Here is a 12,359-nt window from a genome sequence, read left to right as displayed (position 1 = left end):
CACAGGCCTCCCAGGCACAGAGGGGCTTTCTGCTCCTCTGTGTGTTACCCCAAGAGGGTGCCATCCTGCTCTGAGTGCTGTCTTGGGGGCCCTGGTCAGACTGTGTAATCCAAACTCGATGCCCCTCAGTAGCCATGAAAACTGGTGGGAAGAGAATGTATTACTGGAGGGTTCCTGAGGGCTGTCCATCCATCCATTTTTCCAGTTTCTTTAAAATCAACCTCTGGCTAAGCCAGGTCCTCAGAGAACTGGCACTTGTACCACGGCACGCTGGCCCTCTCCAAAACTGGCTTTTCTATAACTGTGCATTTGTGTGATGCCATGCACATCAGCTGTGAGTTTAGGTAAGGAAAGGAAAAGACACCCTGGCAAATGTGATTTAGCTTGTGTTTACTTTCTGTTCCTTGTTAATCAATGAAGAGACATTTTCCTTGGTTTCCGCTGGTTTAAGTGCACCAGTGACATTTGTTAGCACATCTGCATGTTTTAACCGGCTGCCTCCCCTTTTGCACCAACAGGAGCACGTCCAGAGGCTGCTTCTGGTCATCACAGCGTTGTCTGTCCCTGTGCTCTTCTTGGGAAAGCCACTCTTCTTGTTGTGGCTTCACCATGGGCGCAGTTGCTTTGGGGTCAGCAGGGTAAGTGTGGGTTTGTAAATGGTGAGCAAAGTCTGTTTTTAGTTGTGAAAGGTTTTGTAAAGAAAACGCCTTCCATGGGGTCCCAGACTCTGATTTAAAAGCCAAAGCTTCCTTTATCGAGAACTTTCGCGTTGCCTGTCCTGCAGAAGCGTGGTGCAAAGAGCCTGCCGTGTCTGGGCACGGGAAACAGGTCCTCTGGTAATGAACCACAAGCCTATCAGGAGATGGAACCGAATCCCTCAGTACTGCTTGCCATAATTAAAGCATTTTTGTTCCTTATTCTTGCCTCTTGATTTTTCAAGTTTTTTTTTTTTTTTAATTAAAATTACATAACTAAAGGAAATGTGGAAAATATAGAAAATAGTGCCCTTAAGTTCTCCTACCCAGTTATAACCAGTGTTAGCCATTTGTTGAGTTTCTTTCCAGACTGTTTTCTTGTGTCTAGTTTCTCATTTTATTTTATTTTTTATAAATTGTGGTAAAATATACATGACATACATTTTCCATCTTAACCGTTTTTAGGTGCACATTCAGTGGCGTTACATGCATGCACGTTGTGCAGCCATCCCCACCATCCGTCTCCAGACCTTTTTCGTCTTCCCGAGCTGAGACTCTTTACTCATTAATATTAACTCCCCATTTCCCCTCGACCCAGCCCCCGGCACCCACCCTTCTACTTTCTGTCTCTATGAATTTGACTACTTTAGGTACCTTATATAAGTGGAATCATATAATGTTTCTGCTTTTATGACTGGCTTATTTCACTTAGCCTAATGTCCTCAAGATTCCTCCATGTTGTAGCTTGTGTCAGAATTTCCTTCCTTTTTAAGGCTGAGTAATATTCCATTATATGGATAGACCACATTTTGCTTATCAGTTCATCCATGAATGGGCACTTGGGTTTTCACCTTTCAGCTACTGTGAATAATGCTCCTAAGAACATGGGTGTATAAATATCTGTTGGAGTCCTTGCTTTCAGTTCTTTTGGGTATATACCTAGAAATGGTAATTCTTTGTTTAATTTTTTGGGAACCACCAAACGTTCCACAGTGGCTGCACCATTTTATGTTCCCACCAGCAATGCACAAGAGTTCCAGTTCCTCCATACCCTAATCAACACTTATTTTTTTTTCATTTTTTTTTTTTACAATAGCCATCCTAGTGGGTATGATATGCTCATTTTCTTTTAAAGGACTTTTTTTTTTTTATTCCTAAAGAACTGAATCTTTAAAAGAATCGAAGGGTCGCTAACTTTTTTTTTTTTTTTTTCCCCGTACACGAGCCTCTCACTGTTGTGGCCTCTCCCATTGCAGAGCACAGGCTCCGGACGCGCAGGCTCAGAGGCCATGGCTCACGGGCCCAGCCGCTCCGCGGCATGTGGGATCTTCCCGGACCGGGGCACGAACCCGTGTCCCCTGCATCGGCAGGCGGACTCTCAACCACTGCGCCACCAGGGAAGCCCCGCTGCCCTTTTTTTTTTTTTTGCGGTACACGGGCCTCTCACTGTTGTGGCCTTTCCCGTTGCGGAGCACAGGCTCCGGACACGCAGGCTCAGCGGCCATGGCTCACGGGCCCAGCCGCTCCTCGGCATGTGGGATCTTCCCGGACTGGGGCACGAACCCTTGTCCCCTGCATCGGCAGGCAGACTCTCAACCACTGCACCACCAGGGAAGCCCAGGGGCGCTAACTTTGATTTTGTCACAACCTTGTGATTTTAAAGGCACTGACTCTGTATTCTTTGGGTTGTTTTTTTAGAGTGGTTACACACTTGTAAGGAAAGATAGCGAGGAAGAAGTTTCTTTGCTGGGAAGCCAAGACATAGAAGAGGGAAACAACCAAATGGAAGATGGATGTAGAGAAGTGACGTGTGAAGAGGTAACCTTTTCAGTTACTGTTGGTGATGTTAGGTAAGGAGCCAGGCTTGCACAGAGATGATCGTCATTATGAGAGTGATAAGAATCATCTTAGAAAACAAAATTCAAAGCAAAACAACCGTTACTCAAAGCTTTCCGCATGCTGTTCTGGTCATACAGTTGTCATCATAATATAATGATTCTGGGTTAACATTTTGTGAGTTTCAGTCTTACAGTGGGATTTATAGTGTTAACGTTACAAGTTGTGATGCTGAGTGACTTAAGGTGCCGTGAACATTGCTTTGAGAAGACTCTCGTCTTCATTAGAACTTGCCCATAGTTGTAAGAAAGAGACCCTATTCACACTGGCTTCAAGGGGAATCTGCTGGCCCACATCAGGACGGGGCAGAGTGGGCCTCAGGAGGGTGGGGCTTTGGATCTTCAATCCCAGCATTTTTCTTGGCAAGTTTGCTTCATATTCTGAAGCCAGTTGGCCCCTTGGTGTTGGAACCGTGGCCACAGTGAGCACTGGGCTTATTTTCTTCAGTCAGAGAAAAGCGTACTTCCCTGCTTGTTACCATGAGGAAAAATCCCAGGGAAGTGCTGTGATTGGCCTGGCTGGGGTCACTCGCCATCCCTAGACCAGTGACTGCTGCAGTAGTCTGCATGGGCTACCATGACCACAGACTCAGGGGCTTTAGCTACAGAAATGTATTTCCCATGGTTCTGGAGGCTGGAAGTCCAAGGTCAAGATGTTGGCCAGGTTGGTTTCTCCTAGGGCCTCTCTCCCAAGCTTGTGGACAGCCGCTTTCTCGCTGTGTCTCCACATGGCCTTTTCACTGTGCGTGCCTCTCTGGTGTCTCTTCCTCTTCTTATAAGGACACCAGTCCTGTTGGGTCAGGCCCCACCCTTATGACTTCATTTAACCTTACTTACCTCCTTAAAGGCCCCATATCCAAACACAGTCACGCTGGGGATTAGAGCTTCAACAGACAAATTTTGGGGGGAACACAATTCAGCCCATAACAACTGTGCGATACAGGGTTAGATGGCAGAAGAAGCAGTTCCTCCCAAAGAAAGGAAGCACAGTCCTGGCAGACAGAACAGAGCACGTCTGTTACTCTGGTCTGCTTTATTTTCTCGGAAACTTTTTTGGCTCTCTGATGAGGACTAAACAGAATTTCTTACAGTCAACCTTTTGTAATTATTATGTAATTTAGTGTTTTAATTTGGGACAATTAATAATTAAGTTTTTAAGATCATAAAAAAACAAAAAGCGGAGCTGGAAACAATGTGGGAGCCATCCTGCCCAGTGTTCTGCAGCCTTTTCACTATCAGGGACTCTTTTATAATTTCCCCTTGTCGGACTTGTATTAAGATTCTCTTATCTATTAAACACACACACGCGTTCACAGTCTCCTCATCTTGTGGTTGGTAGATGTCTGTTTCTCATTACACGTTTTGTAATTACTAAGTGTACCTCAAGAACCTCGCTGGGCTGCCTGAGGGCCGTGGGCATTGTGCCATCATAGTTCTGGTCCAGCCACCCTCGCCTTATGTGCAGGACCGCGGCCTGGGGACAAGGGGGCGGGAGCTCTGTGGGTCGGGGAGCTGGTTAGTGGCCGAGTTGTGAGCAGGGCTCTGTTCCTCACACGCCAGCACATCCTAACCCGTATTCCAGAAGCCAGTCCTTTCACTGTCATCCTGAAAGCGGAGCAGACTTGTAGCTTGTGGAAGTAAGCATGTCACGGGTGGAGTCTAACACATGTTGTGTCATCTCTCTCAGTTTAATTTTGGAGAAGTATTAATGACTCAAGTAATTCATTCCATCGAGTACTGTCTGGGATGCATCTCCAACACCGCTTCGTACCTGAGGCTCTGGGCACTCAGTTTGGCTCACGCACGTAAGTTTTGCTTAGACCTGTAGCTCCCAAACTCTGTGTCGAGACACCCCGCAGCGCCTCGGTTAACTCATGGGGGCACCGTGGGACACTGAAAAATTTTGAGGGAAAGGGCACTATTTTTCGGATACTGTGTGAACAGGGACTTGTTAAGTTGTTTGGACTTGACTACTTACTGCACTGGTCTCCTGGTTATTTCTTTTGGTCTCAGGGTGCTGTGAAAAAAATCACTGGGACACACGAGGGGCTTCAAGGACCGAGAAGGCTTGGGAACATCTGGCGTAGGCATTTTGCTCCCTCTGCTCTGACCATTATTGTTTTTGTTATTACTGTTATTGTATTCATGCTGCCTTACCAAGTGTGAATGTCTAGTTATGTCAAGCAAGTCCTAAAACAATGCTGATTAATAGTTTTGATGCGTGGATTTCAGTTACCTGCGTTTAGTTAAGTCTCAGCAGTCCCCCAAGAACATGGCTGAAATTTCAGTTACTGCAGTAAAAATTGTGTGTACGGGTACAAAGTGCAGGCTTCACTGCTGGCCCTTCAGCCCGCAAGTCACTATGTAAATAGCACAGACGCGCATCACGATCAGAGACCAGCCGCATCACTTCTCTCGGAGTCTGTTGCGATTGGTCCCTGCGCACCCGCTGCTCAGTTCACGCGCAGACAGCAAGGCGCACGGTGGTGCTGGCTCCTTGTGGGCCGGCGGTAAACCCACGTGGCATTTAAAAACGGATCGCTGAACCGAGGAAATTGGCCAACAGAGATGAAAAAGTGCAGCAGAGGAAGAAACAGTGATGTGCTGGAAGTGAAATGCAGACGGAATGTCACTGGAGTTTAGGGGAAAGAGCTGACATGGGAGTGGTGACACTGGTGCCGTTCAAGAGGCGAAATCTGCAGCCAGAGGACCTTGGTGATGTACACAGTGAAGATGCAGGTGTCCCAGAAGTGGTGCCACAGGAACTCCAGGAGGTATTTCAGGACATAGAAGGTGCAAAGCATACTGTGTTAGAAGCTGATCCAAACTCAGAAAAGAGTCAGACAGCCAAGTAGGATGCCAGGTATTAGAGAAGATGCTCACTCCGTGTCAAGGTGCCCAGCAAGCCCAAGTCACATGAGAAGAAGGCTGTTCAAACCACCCTTGATAAGTTCTTACCAAACCCCCCCAGCAATTGAGTGCTCAATGTTTCTAATGTTTTAAGAATAGATTTACTCTTTTTTTCCATTTCTCTGTGCATTTATAACCAACAGTAAGAGAGTTTTAAATGTTTTGACAAAAATTTTGAAAGGTCCCAGAACAGTTGTAATTTTTCCCAGTGACCATTAAGGATGCTTTGGACGGTCATTGTTCAGCTCCTGCATTACTGTGCAAAGACTGTACTTGGGAAAATGACTAGATGATAGAGGTTTTTGTTACACTGATATTTTTGTAAGCATAGCCACAGGTCTAGAACTTGCTGGCTGGAGGGGGTCCATCATCTTCACATTACAGAGGAGGAGGATGAAGCCCAGTGAGGGTTGGTGCTGGTGCAGGGTCACCCACCTGGTCAGTGAGTAGCCGAGTCAGGACTGACGCTCGGCTTCCCGCTGCCTGGCCCAGTGCTGCATTGGGACAGAGCCAGCCGGACCCCTATTTGGGCCAGGATCTCTCACTGGCAGGCAGGCAGGCCTCTGATTTCTCTGGAATGTCAAGTCTTCCTCCGTGTTTGAGATGATCAAGTTGCTGGTTAACTTTTACGTGGGAAGTCGATTACGTCTATCTTATATGGGTGTGTATTTATTTTAGGGATAACAATTCAAAACTGTTTCAGAAGGAAACCCAGTCTAACTAGCTAATCGGAGTGACTCACTGAAGGTGAACAGAAGTTAACTCTGCAAAATGCTTGCCTTGCAGAGCTATCTGACGTGCTGTGGGCCATGCTGATGCGGGTCGGCCTCCACGTAGACACGACCTACGGGGTCTTGCTGCTTCTCCCGGTCATCGCTCTCTTTGCAGTTTTGACCATTTTCATCCTTTTGATCATGGAAGGGCTTTCTGCATTTCTTCACGCCATCCGCCTCCACTGGTGAGTTTGGAATTTAGCTTTGGAACTGTTACTTAACAAAAATCTAACACCCTACTCCCCCAGTACATACGTCTACGTGTAACAGTTCCAGTGATATGTATATGTATACATATATTATTTAGTCTAGTTCTCCCCTTCCCGGGATTGGGATCTGTATTCCGATCCCCTGAGTTAAAATTGTATTTTGTTTCTGAGCTTTTGTCGCCGACACATAAAAGCAAGTTTATGCTTGCTGAATAATTTTGTGTATTTCACACTTTAGATTCACTTTGGGTCTGACAGGTTGCTTTATCTTATTGTAAACCATATTTCTTAATGTTTTACAGTGTATATCAGATTACTTGTCTGTGTATCCAGTTACTGAGGAGAGAGAGGTTCCTAATACTCATGTGTATGTCCATAGGGTGGGAGGTGATGTGAGGTGTCAGCGTTTTCTTCATGAGAAAGCCAGCAAAGGGCTGGTGTGTGTGTGTATTTTATCTAAGTAAAAGTATTTGTGCCAAGAGCATGTATGGAATGAAGCAACTTCAGAAGCACAGGAACTTTTTTCTTTTTTAACTTATAAATGTTGTTTTAAGAAATGTAGCAAGTGTTATTCAGAATCTTTCATTAATACATGGTTTTTTTTTTTTTTTTTTTTTTTTTTTTTTTTTTTTAGGGTAGAATTTCAGAACAAATTCTACGTTGGTACAGGCACCAAATTTGTTCCTTTCTCACTCAGATTGCTTTCTTCGAAGTTTAGTGACGACATGGCATGACCATATTGCCGTATCCAACAAGCTTTCAGATTTAAGGAGAATTATCATGTTGTAGAATATCCTTATGTTATATTGCCGATAGGAAAAATTCCATCTTCATTAACTGCCTTATGAGATAGCCAAATGATTCTGTAAGATATACCTCTTCCTCATATGTTAAATAATTTTGTAAAGTTTCTCAATTTCAGATATATAAATTTCTTTCAGTTTTTATGATGAGCAAATATAAGTTAATGCCAAAAGTTATGTTAAAGTTATTTTAAAAAATATATGCTTTGGGGAGAGAAGCCAATTTTGAATGGCTAATTGAAAATGGTCTTAAATACTTGATTCCTTTTCAACTTATTTAAAAAAAAACTAGAGTTATTCTGTCACCTGAAGTTGTCAGGTAATATTTTCCAACAGCTGAAGTTAAGTAGTTTTTAAAAAAATTTAATGATGGTTAATCAAAAGATTCACATTTATTTTGCTTGGTCAAAAGTATGCAAACTTTTTTATCGTATGCTATCTAGAATTACAAGTAGAATTGTTTCTACGATTTTGTCTTGTTTTAATAATTGGAAAAGATGGGATAAAATAACATACAACAAATGGTTATCCCACTTGTATATTTTTTTAAAGACTCTTATCCTGTTATCCTTACATAAAACCAATTATGACAATTGTATGTTTGGGAAGATAAACTGTGTACTGAGCCTTAAAATCCAGTGTGACTATAGAAGATGTAATATGGATATGATTCGAACTTAGTGACTAACTTGGCTGATGTTTCTGAACCAAAAGGGGTTTATACTGAGTGAAGGAAAGGTAAAAAGTAGTATTTTGTATATTTTTATAATAAAATATAAATTAAGATATTTTACCATGAAGAGGTTGCACCTATCCTTGAGAACACTATAATTATAATGATTCACTTTCAGACTAATTCGAAATAAATGTCTAATAAAGGCATTTAGAGTTAAACTTTTGAAAACTATTTAGGTCAGTTGAAAACCAATTCTTACTAAGCCATTAATGTATAATCTTCAGATTAAATTCATTTTTTCACTTGACATTTGAGTCAGTCCTGTTGAACATTTTGATCTGTCCTGTATTCTTGTAAATTATGTTCATTTTTCATATTTTACTGTAACTGATTTTAGATAATTATTTTCAAAAAGAAACCTGCAGTTTTTTTGCTTTCTTAACATTTTGAGTAACTCACATGAAGAGGCCCGCTTGTCTCCTTCACCTTGCTTGGTGGTAGAGAGTTTGGGGTTTTCATTACAAGTTAAGATCATGGTAGCCCTGAATTTAAGCGTATCTTTTCAGGTAATTTCAAGGCCTATTTGCTGAGAGGCATGAGTTGAACATCATGACATAACTGTGACTCTGACATTAAACCTTTTTTTTTTTTTTTTTTTTTTTTTTTTTTTTGCGGTACGCGGGCCTCTCACTGTTGTGGCCTCTCCCGTTGCGGAGCACAGGCTCCGGACGCGCAGGCTCAGTGGCCATGGCTCACGGGCCCAGCCACTCCGCGGCACGTGGGATCTTCCCGGATTGGGGTACGAACCCATGTCCCCTGCATCGGCAGGCAGACTCTCAACCACTGCGCCACCAGGGAAGCCCTGAACCTTTTAAATTGTAGTAAAGATTCCATGCTACTCCTCTCATATGAGATGCTGTCCCTCATAATATCAAACATAAAACGATGCTGATGAAACTCTTAAAAGTGATACTGCTGGGCTTCCCTGGTAGCACAGTGGTTGAGAGTCCGCCTGCCGATGCAGGGGACACGGGTTCGTGCCCCGGTCCGGGAAGATCCCACATGCCGCAGAGCGGCTGGGCCTGTGAGCCATGGCCGCTGAGCCTGCGCATCCGGAGCCTGTGCTCCGCGATGGGAGAGGCCACAGCGGTGAGAGGCCCGCGTACTGTAAAAAAGAAAAAAAAAAAAAAAATGATACTGCTGTCAGCGTTAAGTTTCTTCAGAAAGGCGCTTGGGCACTTCTTTTGGGTGAATAAGAAATCTGAATAATGCCTTCCAGGTTTCAAATGTGTCCCTCACAAGTTCTTATTTTTATTATTTTACTCCAAGATGGTAACTAATTCATCCTTAGGAAACCCACCATTTTAACTGACTAGTAAACTGACTAGTTAACTGACTAATTAACAAGAGACGCACAGGATCTGGTAGAATTCTTTTCTGTCCCTATTGGCAGTTGTCACGGGGGCCACTTTTTAATTCCAGTGAACGCCTCTATCAGGGCATAGAACAGAGGGTGAAGAGTCACTTTTCGACTGAAACCTATGCAGTACTGTAGAACGTGATGGTATAAAAGACGGATTGTCAGGGCTTCCCTGGTGGCGCAGTGGTTGAGAGTCCGCCTGTTGATGCAGGGGACACGGGTTCGTGACCCGGTCCGGGAAGATCCCACGTGCCGCGGAGCGGCTGGGCCCGTGAGCCATGGCTACTGAGCCTGCGCGTTCGGAGCCTGTGCTCCGCAACGGGAGAGGCCACAGCGGTGAGAGGCCTGCGTACCACAAAAAAAAAAAAAAAAAAAAAAAAAAAGACGGATTGTCAGTCCTAATTTTTGTGAAAGAACTCTCTAGAATTACAGTTTGATGGTGTCTTTTAGGCACCAAGGTCAATTTTCTTTCTTAATATAAAGCTGCTGGTTCCAGTGTCATGTTACCAGAGCAGTTGCTCTGTTTTGTTTGTTGAGCTGTTTGGTAGAACTATTATGTATACAGTTTTTAAGGCATAACTTCATTCTCTTGATAGCAAGCATCCAGAGGAAAAATGGTCAGTTGTCTGGATGATGCTAAGTTAATCTGTTTATTTTCCTAACACGAAAAGTCACGACTGCCCCATCTCCCAGTTTTCATTCGGGTGTTCATCCTAAAATAAAAATCCAAGGGATTTCTTCAGTAAAACAGTTTGATTTCGCCCTGCAAGGGTAAAGAAGGTCCTCGTGGTCATGTGGTTGTGCTGAGTTAAGGAGGGCAAAGGGGGTTTGATGGGGGTTACGCTGAGCCTGTGGCCTGGCAGTTTATCGTGGCTATAGGACTTTGAGGGGATCGCCTTTCACTGAGTGCCACTCTGTCCGCATTTCTGGAATGGGTATTTTATAACAACATTCCGATCTGAATTTTCATTCTGCAGCAGTTTAATAAGGCGTAGACTGTAGGATAGGTAACTCTTATGTTTACAAATTAAAAATTCAGACACTTTAGGGCGTGATTCATGTTGGAAAACAAATAAAAATAACTTCAACTGTTCTGCAGTCTGCATTTAAAAACAACTTTATTAAAAATTTAAAGCCAGGTTTGCTTGCATGCCATCTGGTATATATATCTCCAGCAAGGTTATTAAGAAATCTTAATTCAAGATGATGAAAATAAGACAGTTCGGAGTAGTAATTTTCCGACAGCCAGGCCAATGATGCTGAACTTTGGTTTGGAATTTTAAGAAATGCTTAGAACATTCCACCTGTTCCTTGATGGGAAAATCCAATAAGAAGGCTAGGTTCTTAGGGTCAGCCCAGTAATCTAGGGGCTCAGTGAGGGAAAACAACTGAACAAGTTAAAGATCCACAGATGTATGAACGGACAAATTTGCATCTTCCCATCAGTATTGAACTTCCCTTTAATAGTGAAAAATAAATTTATCTCTATTTTTGAAACGTGGGTGTTTTGCTTTATTATGCTTTGGATTGGCTACAAAGCTGAAGAGCTTGGCTTCTCCTACTCTGTAGCCAGTGTCCCTTCTTGGGGCTCCCCCTTCCCTGATCCTGGTACACCAGAAGGAGCTGGCCCCTTCTTGGGAGTCTTCGCTGTGTATTTGCTCTTCTGACGCCCTTTGATCCATAGCGACCCGAGGGCTCAGACTATAGTCCTTTTGCCTCGCGTCCAACTTTGCCTCTTCCACCTCCGAGATACCGTGACCTTGTCTGTCACGTATCTTGCCACTGTTTTCTTATCGACAAAGCGGGCAGGACAGTCCCAGACGCGGTGGCGGTTAAGAATCACAGGAGGCCCGCATGCAGCACTTACAAAGCTCCTGGCGCACCTCCAGGTCTGCAGTCGGCTGCCTTCCTACACGTCTTTCCGTCCCAGGGGCTTGCGTGCGGCCGTCCGGCTCATCTCGGTCCTCCCAGGAGGAAGGGGGCGCCCATCCGGGGGAAGAGCCCCGGCCCTCCTCCGCGCGCAGGCTGGGGCGCCGCGGCCCCTCCCCAGGGGTCTCCGCGCCACCCTCCCGGGTCCCGCTTCACGCTTCTGAGAGCGCGGGACCCGGGTGCAGGGGCGCCCGCGGACCGTGGGGCCCCGTGCCCGCGGCGGCCGTTGCCGGGGCGCCTGTTGCTAGGGGTGCCTTTACCACAGACGCCTGCCCCGCGCTCCACTCCCAGAACCCGGTGCTGCCGGCTCTGCGGCGCCATGGACGACCTACGGGTGCTGTGGATGCGCGACCGAGTGTACACCGCCTTCGGCATCACAGAACCCCAGCTCTTCGAGGAGTTGCTGAACCGCAACGACCGCGAGGTCGAGGACCTCATCCTGCACTTCCTCAACCAGACCAGCGACGAGGAGGGCGCCGCGACTCTCTTCTTCTACCGCAAGGTGGTGCCCGAGGAAGTGGAGGTGGAGATCGGTGAGCCCTGCGGCCGCCTTCCCGCCGCGCCCCCTCCTGCCCTGTTCCCCGCCTCACCACCGCGGGGACTGCAGACCCCCGCCCACCCCGCTCTTGGCCTCCCGTGCAGTCCGCAAATGCTTATGGTCGCCCACCGTGTGCAGGCACAGTCCAGGCACTGGGTGAACTGGACAAGCCCACTTGGAAAGTCAGACCGTGAATGAATAATCACAGCAAACAGTCACTTAGCGCTTACTCTGTGCCAGGTACAGTTCCAAACGCGTATATCAGCTATTAATCCCATGAAGTGGGTGTATTGTTATCCCATTTTACAGATGAGCAAGCTGTGGCACAGAGAGGGTTAACTAGCTCATCCACACAGGTCATAGTAAAGACTCAGAAGAATATGTGTCGCTGTCCAATGACTTGTCATAGACGGATAGAGAAGTGGCCCAGGGGCTGAGAGGGTCAGTTCATCCTCACTCTCTCAGATGGTGACAGGGTCTCCCCGAGGTGGAGGAGAGTGTCCCTTCCTAT

At 45.6% G+C, this 12,359-nt stretch overlaps 2 protein-coding genes across 3 annotated transcripts in view; both read left to right on the top strand.

The window, feature by feature from the left end:
• ATP6V0A2 (ATPase H+ transporting V0 subunit a2) overlaps positions 1–8,268 on the top strand; it is a 35,524-nt gene extending 27,256 nt beyond the window's left edge. For both annotated transcript variants that reach the window (XM_081252919.1, XM_081252918.1), the window contains 5 exons: positions 519–638; positions 2,394–2,513; positions 4,278–4,395; positions 6,287–6,458; positions 7,117–8,268. In XM_081252919.1, the coding sequence (XP_081109045.1) occupies positions 519–638; positions 2,394–2,513; positions 4,278–4,395; positions 6,287–6,458; positions 7,117–7,216 (630 nt within the window). In that variant the 3' untranslated portion in view covers positions 7,217–8,268. The remainder of the gene's footprint in view (positions 1–518; positions 639–2,393; positions 2,514–4,277; positions 4,396–6,286; positions 6,459–7,116) is intronic.
• A 3,082-nt stretch (positions 8,269–11,350) lies between these two features.
• DNAH10 (dynein axonemal heavy chain 10) overlaps positions 11,351–12,359 on the top strand; it is a 149,779-nt gene continuing 148,770 nt past the window's right edge. The window contains exon 1 of the mRNA XM_081252370.1: positions 11,351–11,843. Coding sequence (XP_081108496.1) covers positions 11,630–11,843 — 214 coding nt within the window. The 5' untranslated portion in view covers positions 11,351–11,629. The remainder of the gene's footprint in view (positions 11,844–12,359) is intronic.

This window comes from Mesoplodon bidens, assembly GCF_964165515.1.
Source record: "Mesoplodon bidens genome assembly, chromosome: 13".
In the NCBI taxonomy this organism is placed as follows: domain Eukaryota; kingdom Metazoa; phylum Chordata; class Mammalia; order Artiodactyla; family Ziphiidae; genus Mesoplodon; species Mesoplodon bidens.
The sequence above is the reverse complement of the archived record's forward strand: the minus strand, read 5'-3'. Positions and strand labels throughout refer to the sequence as shown.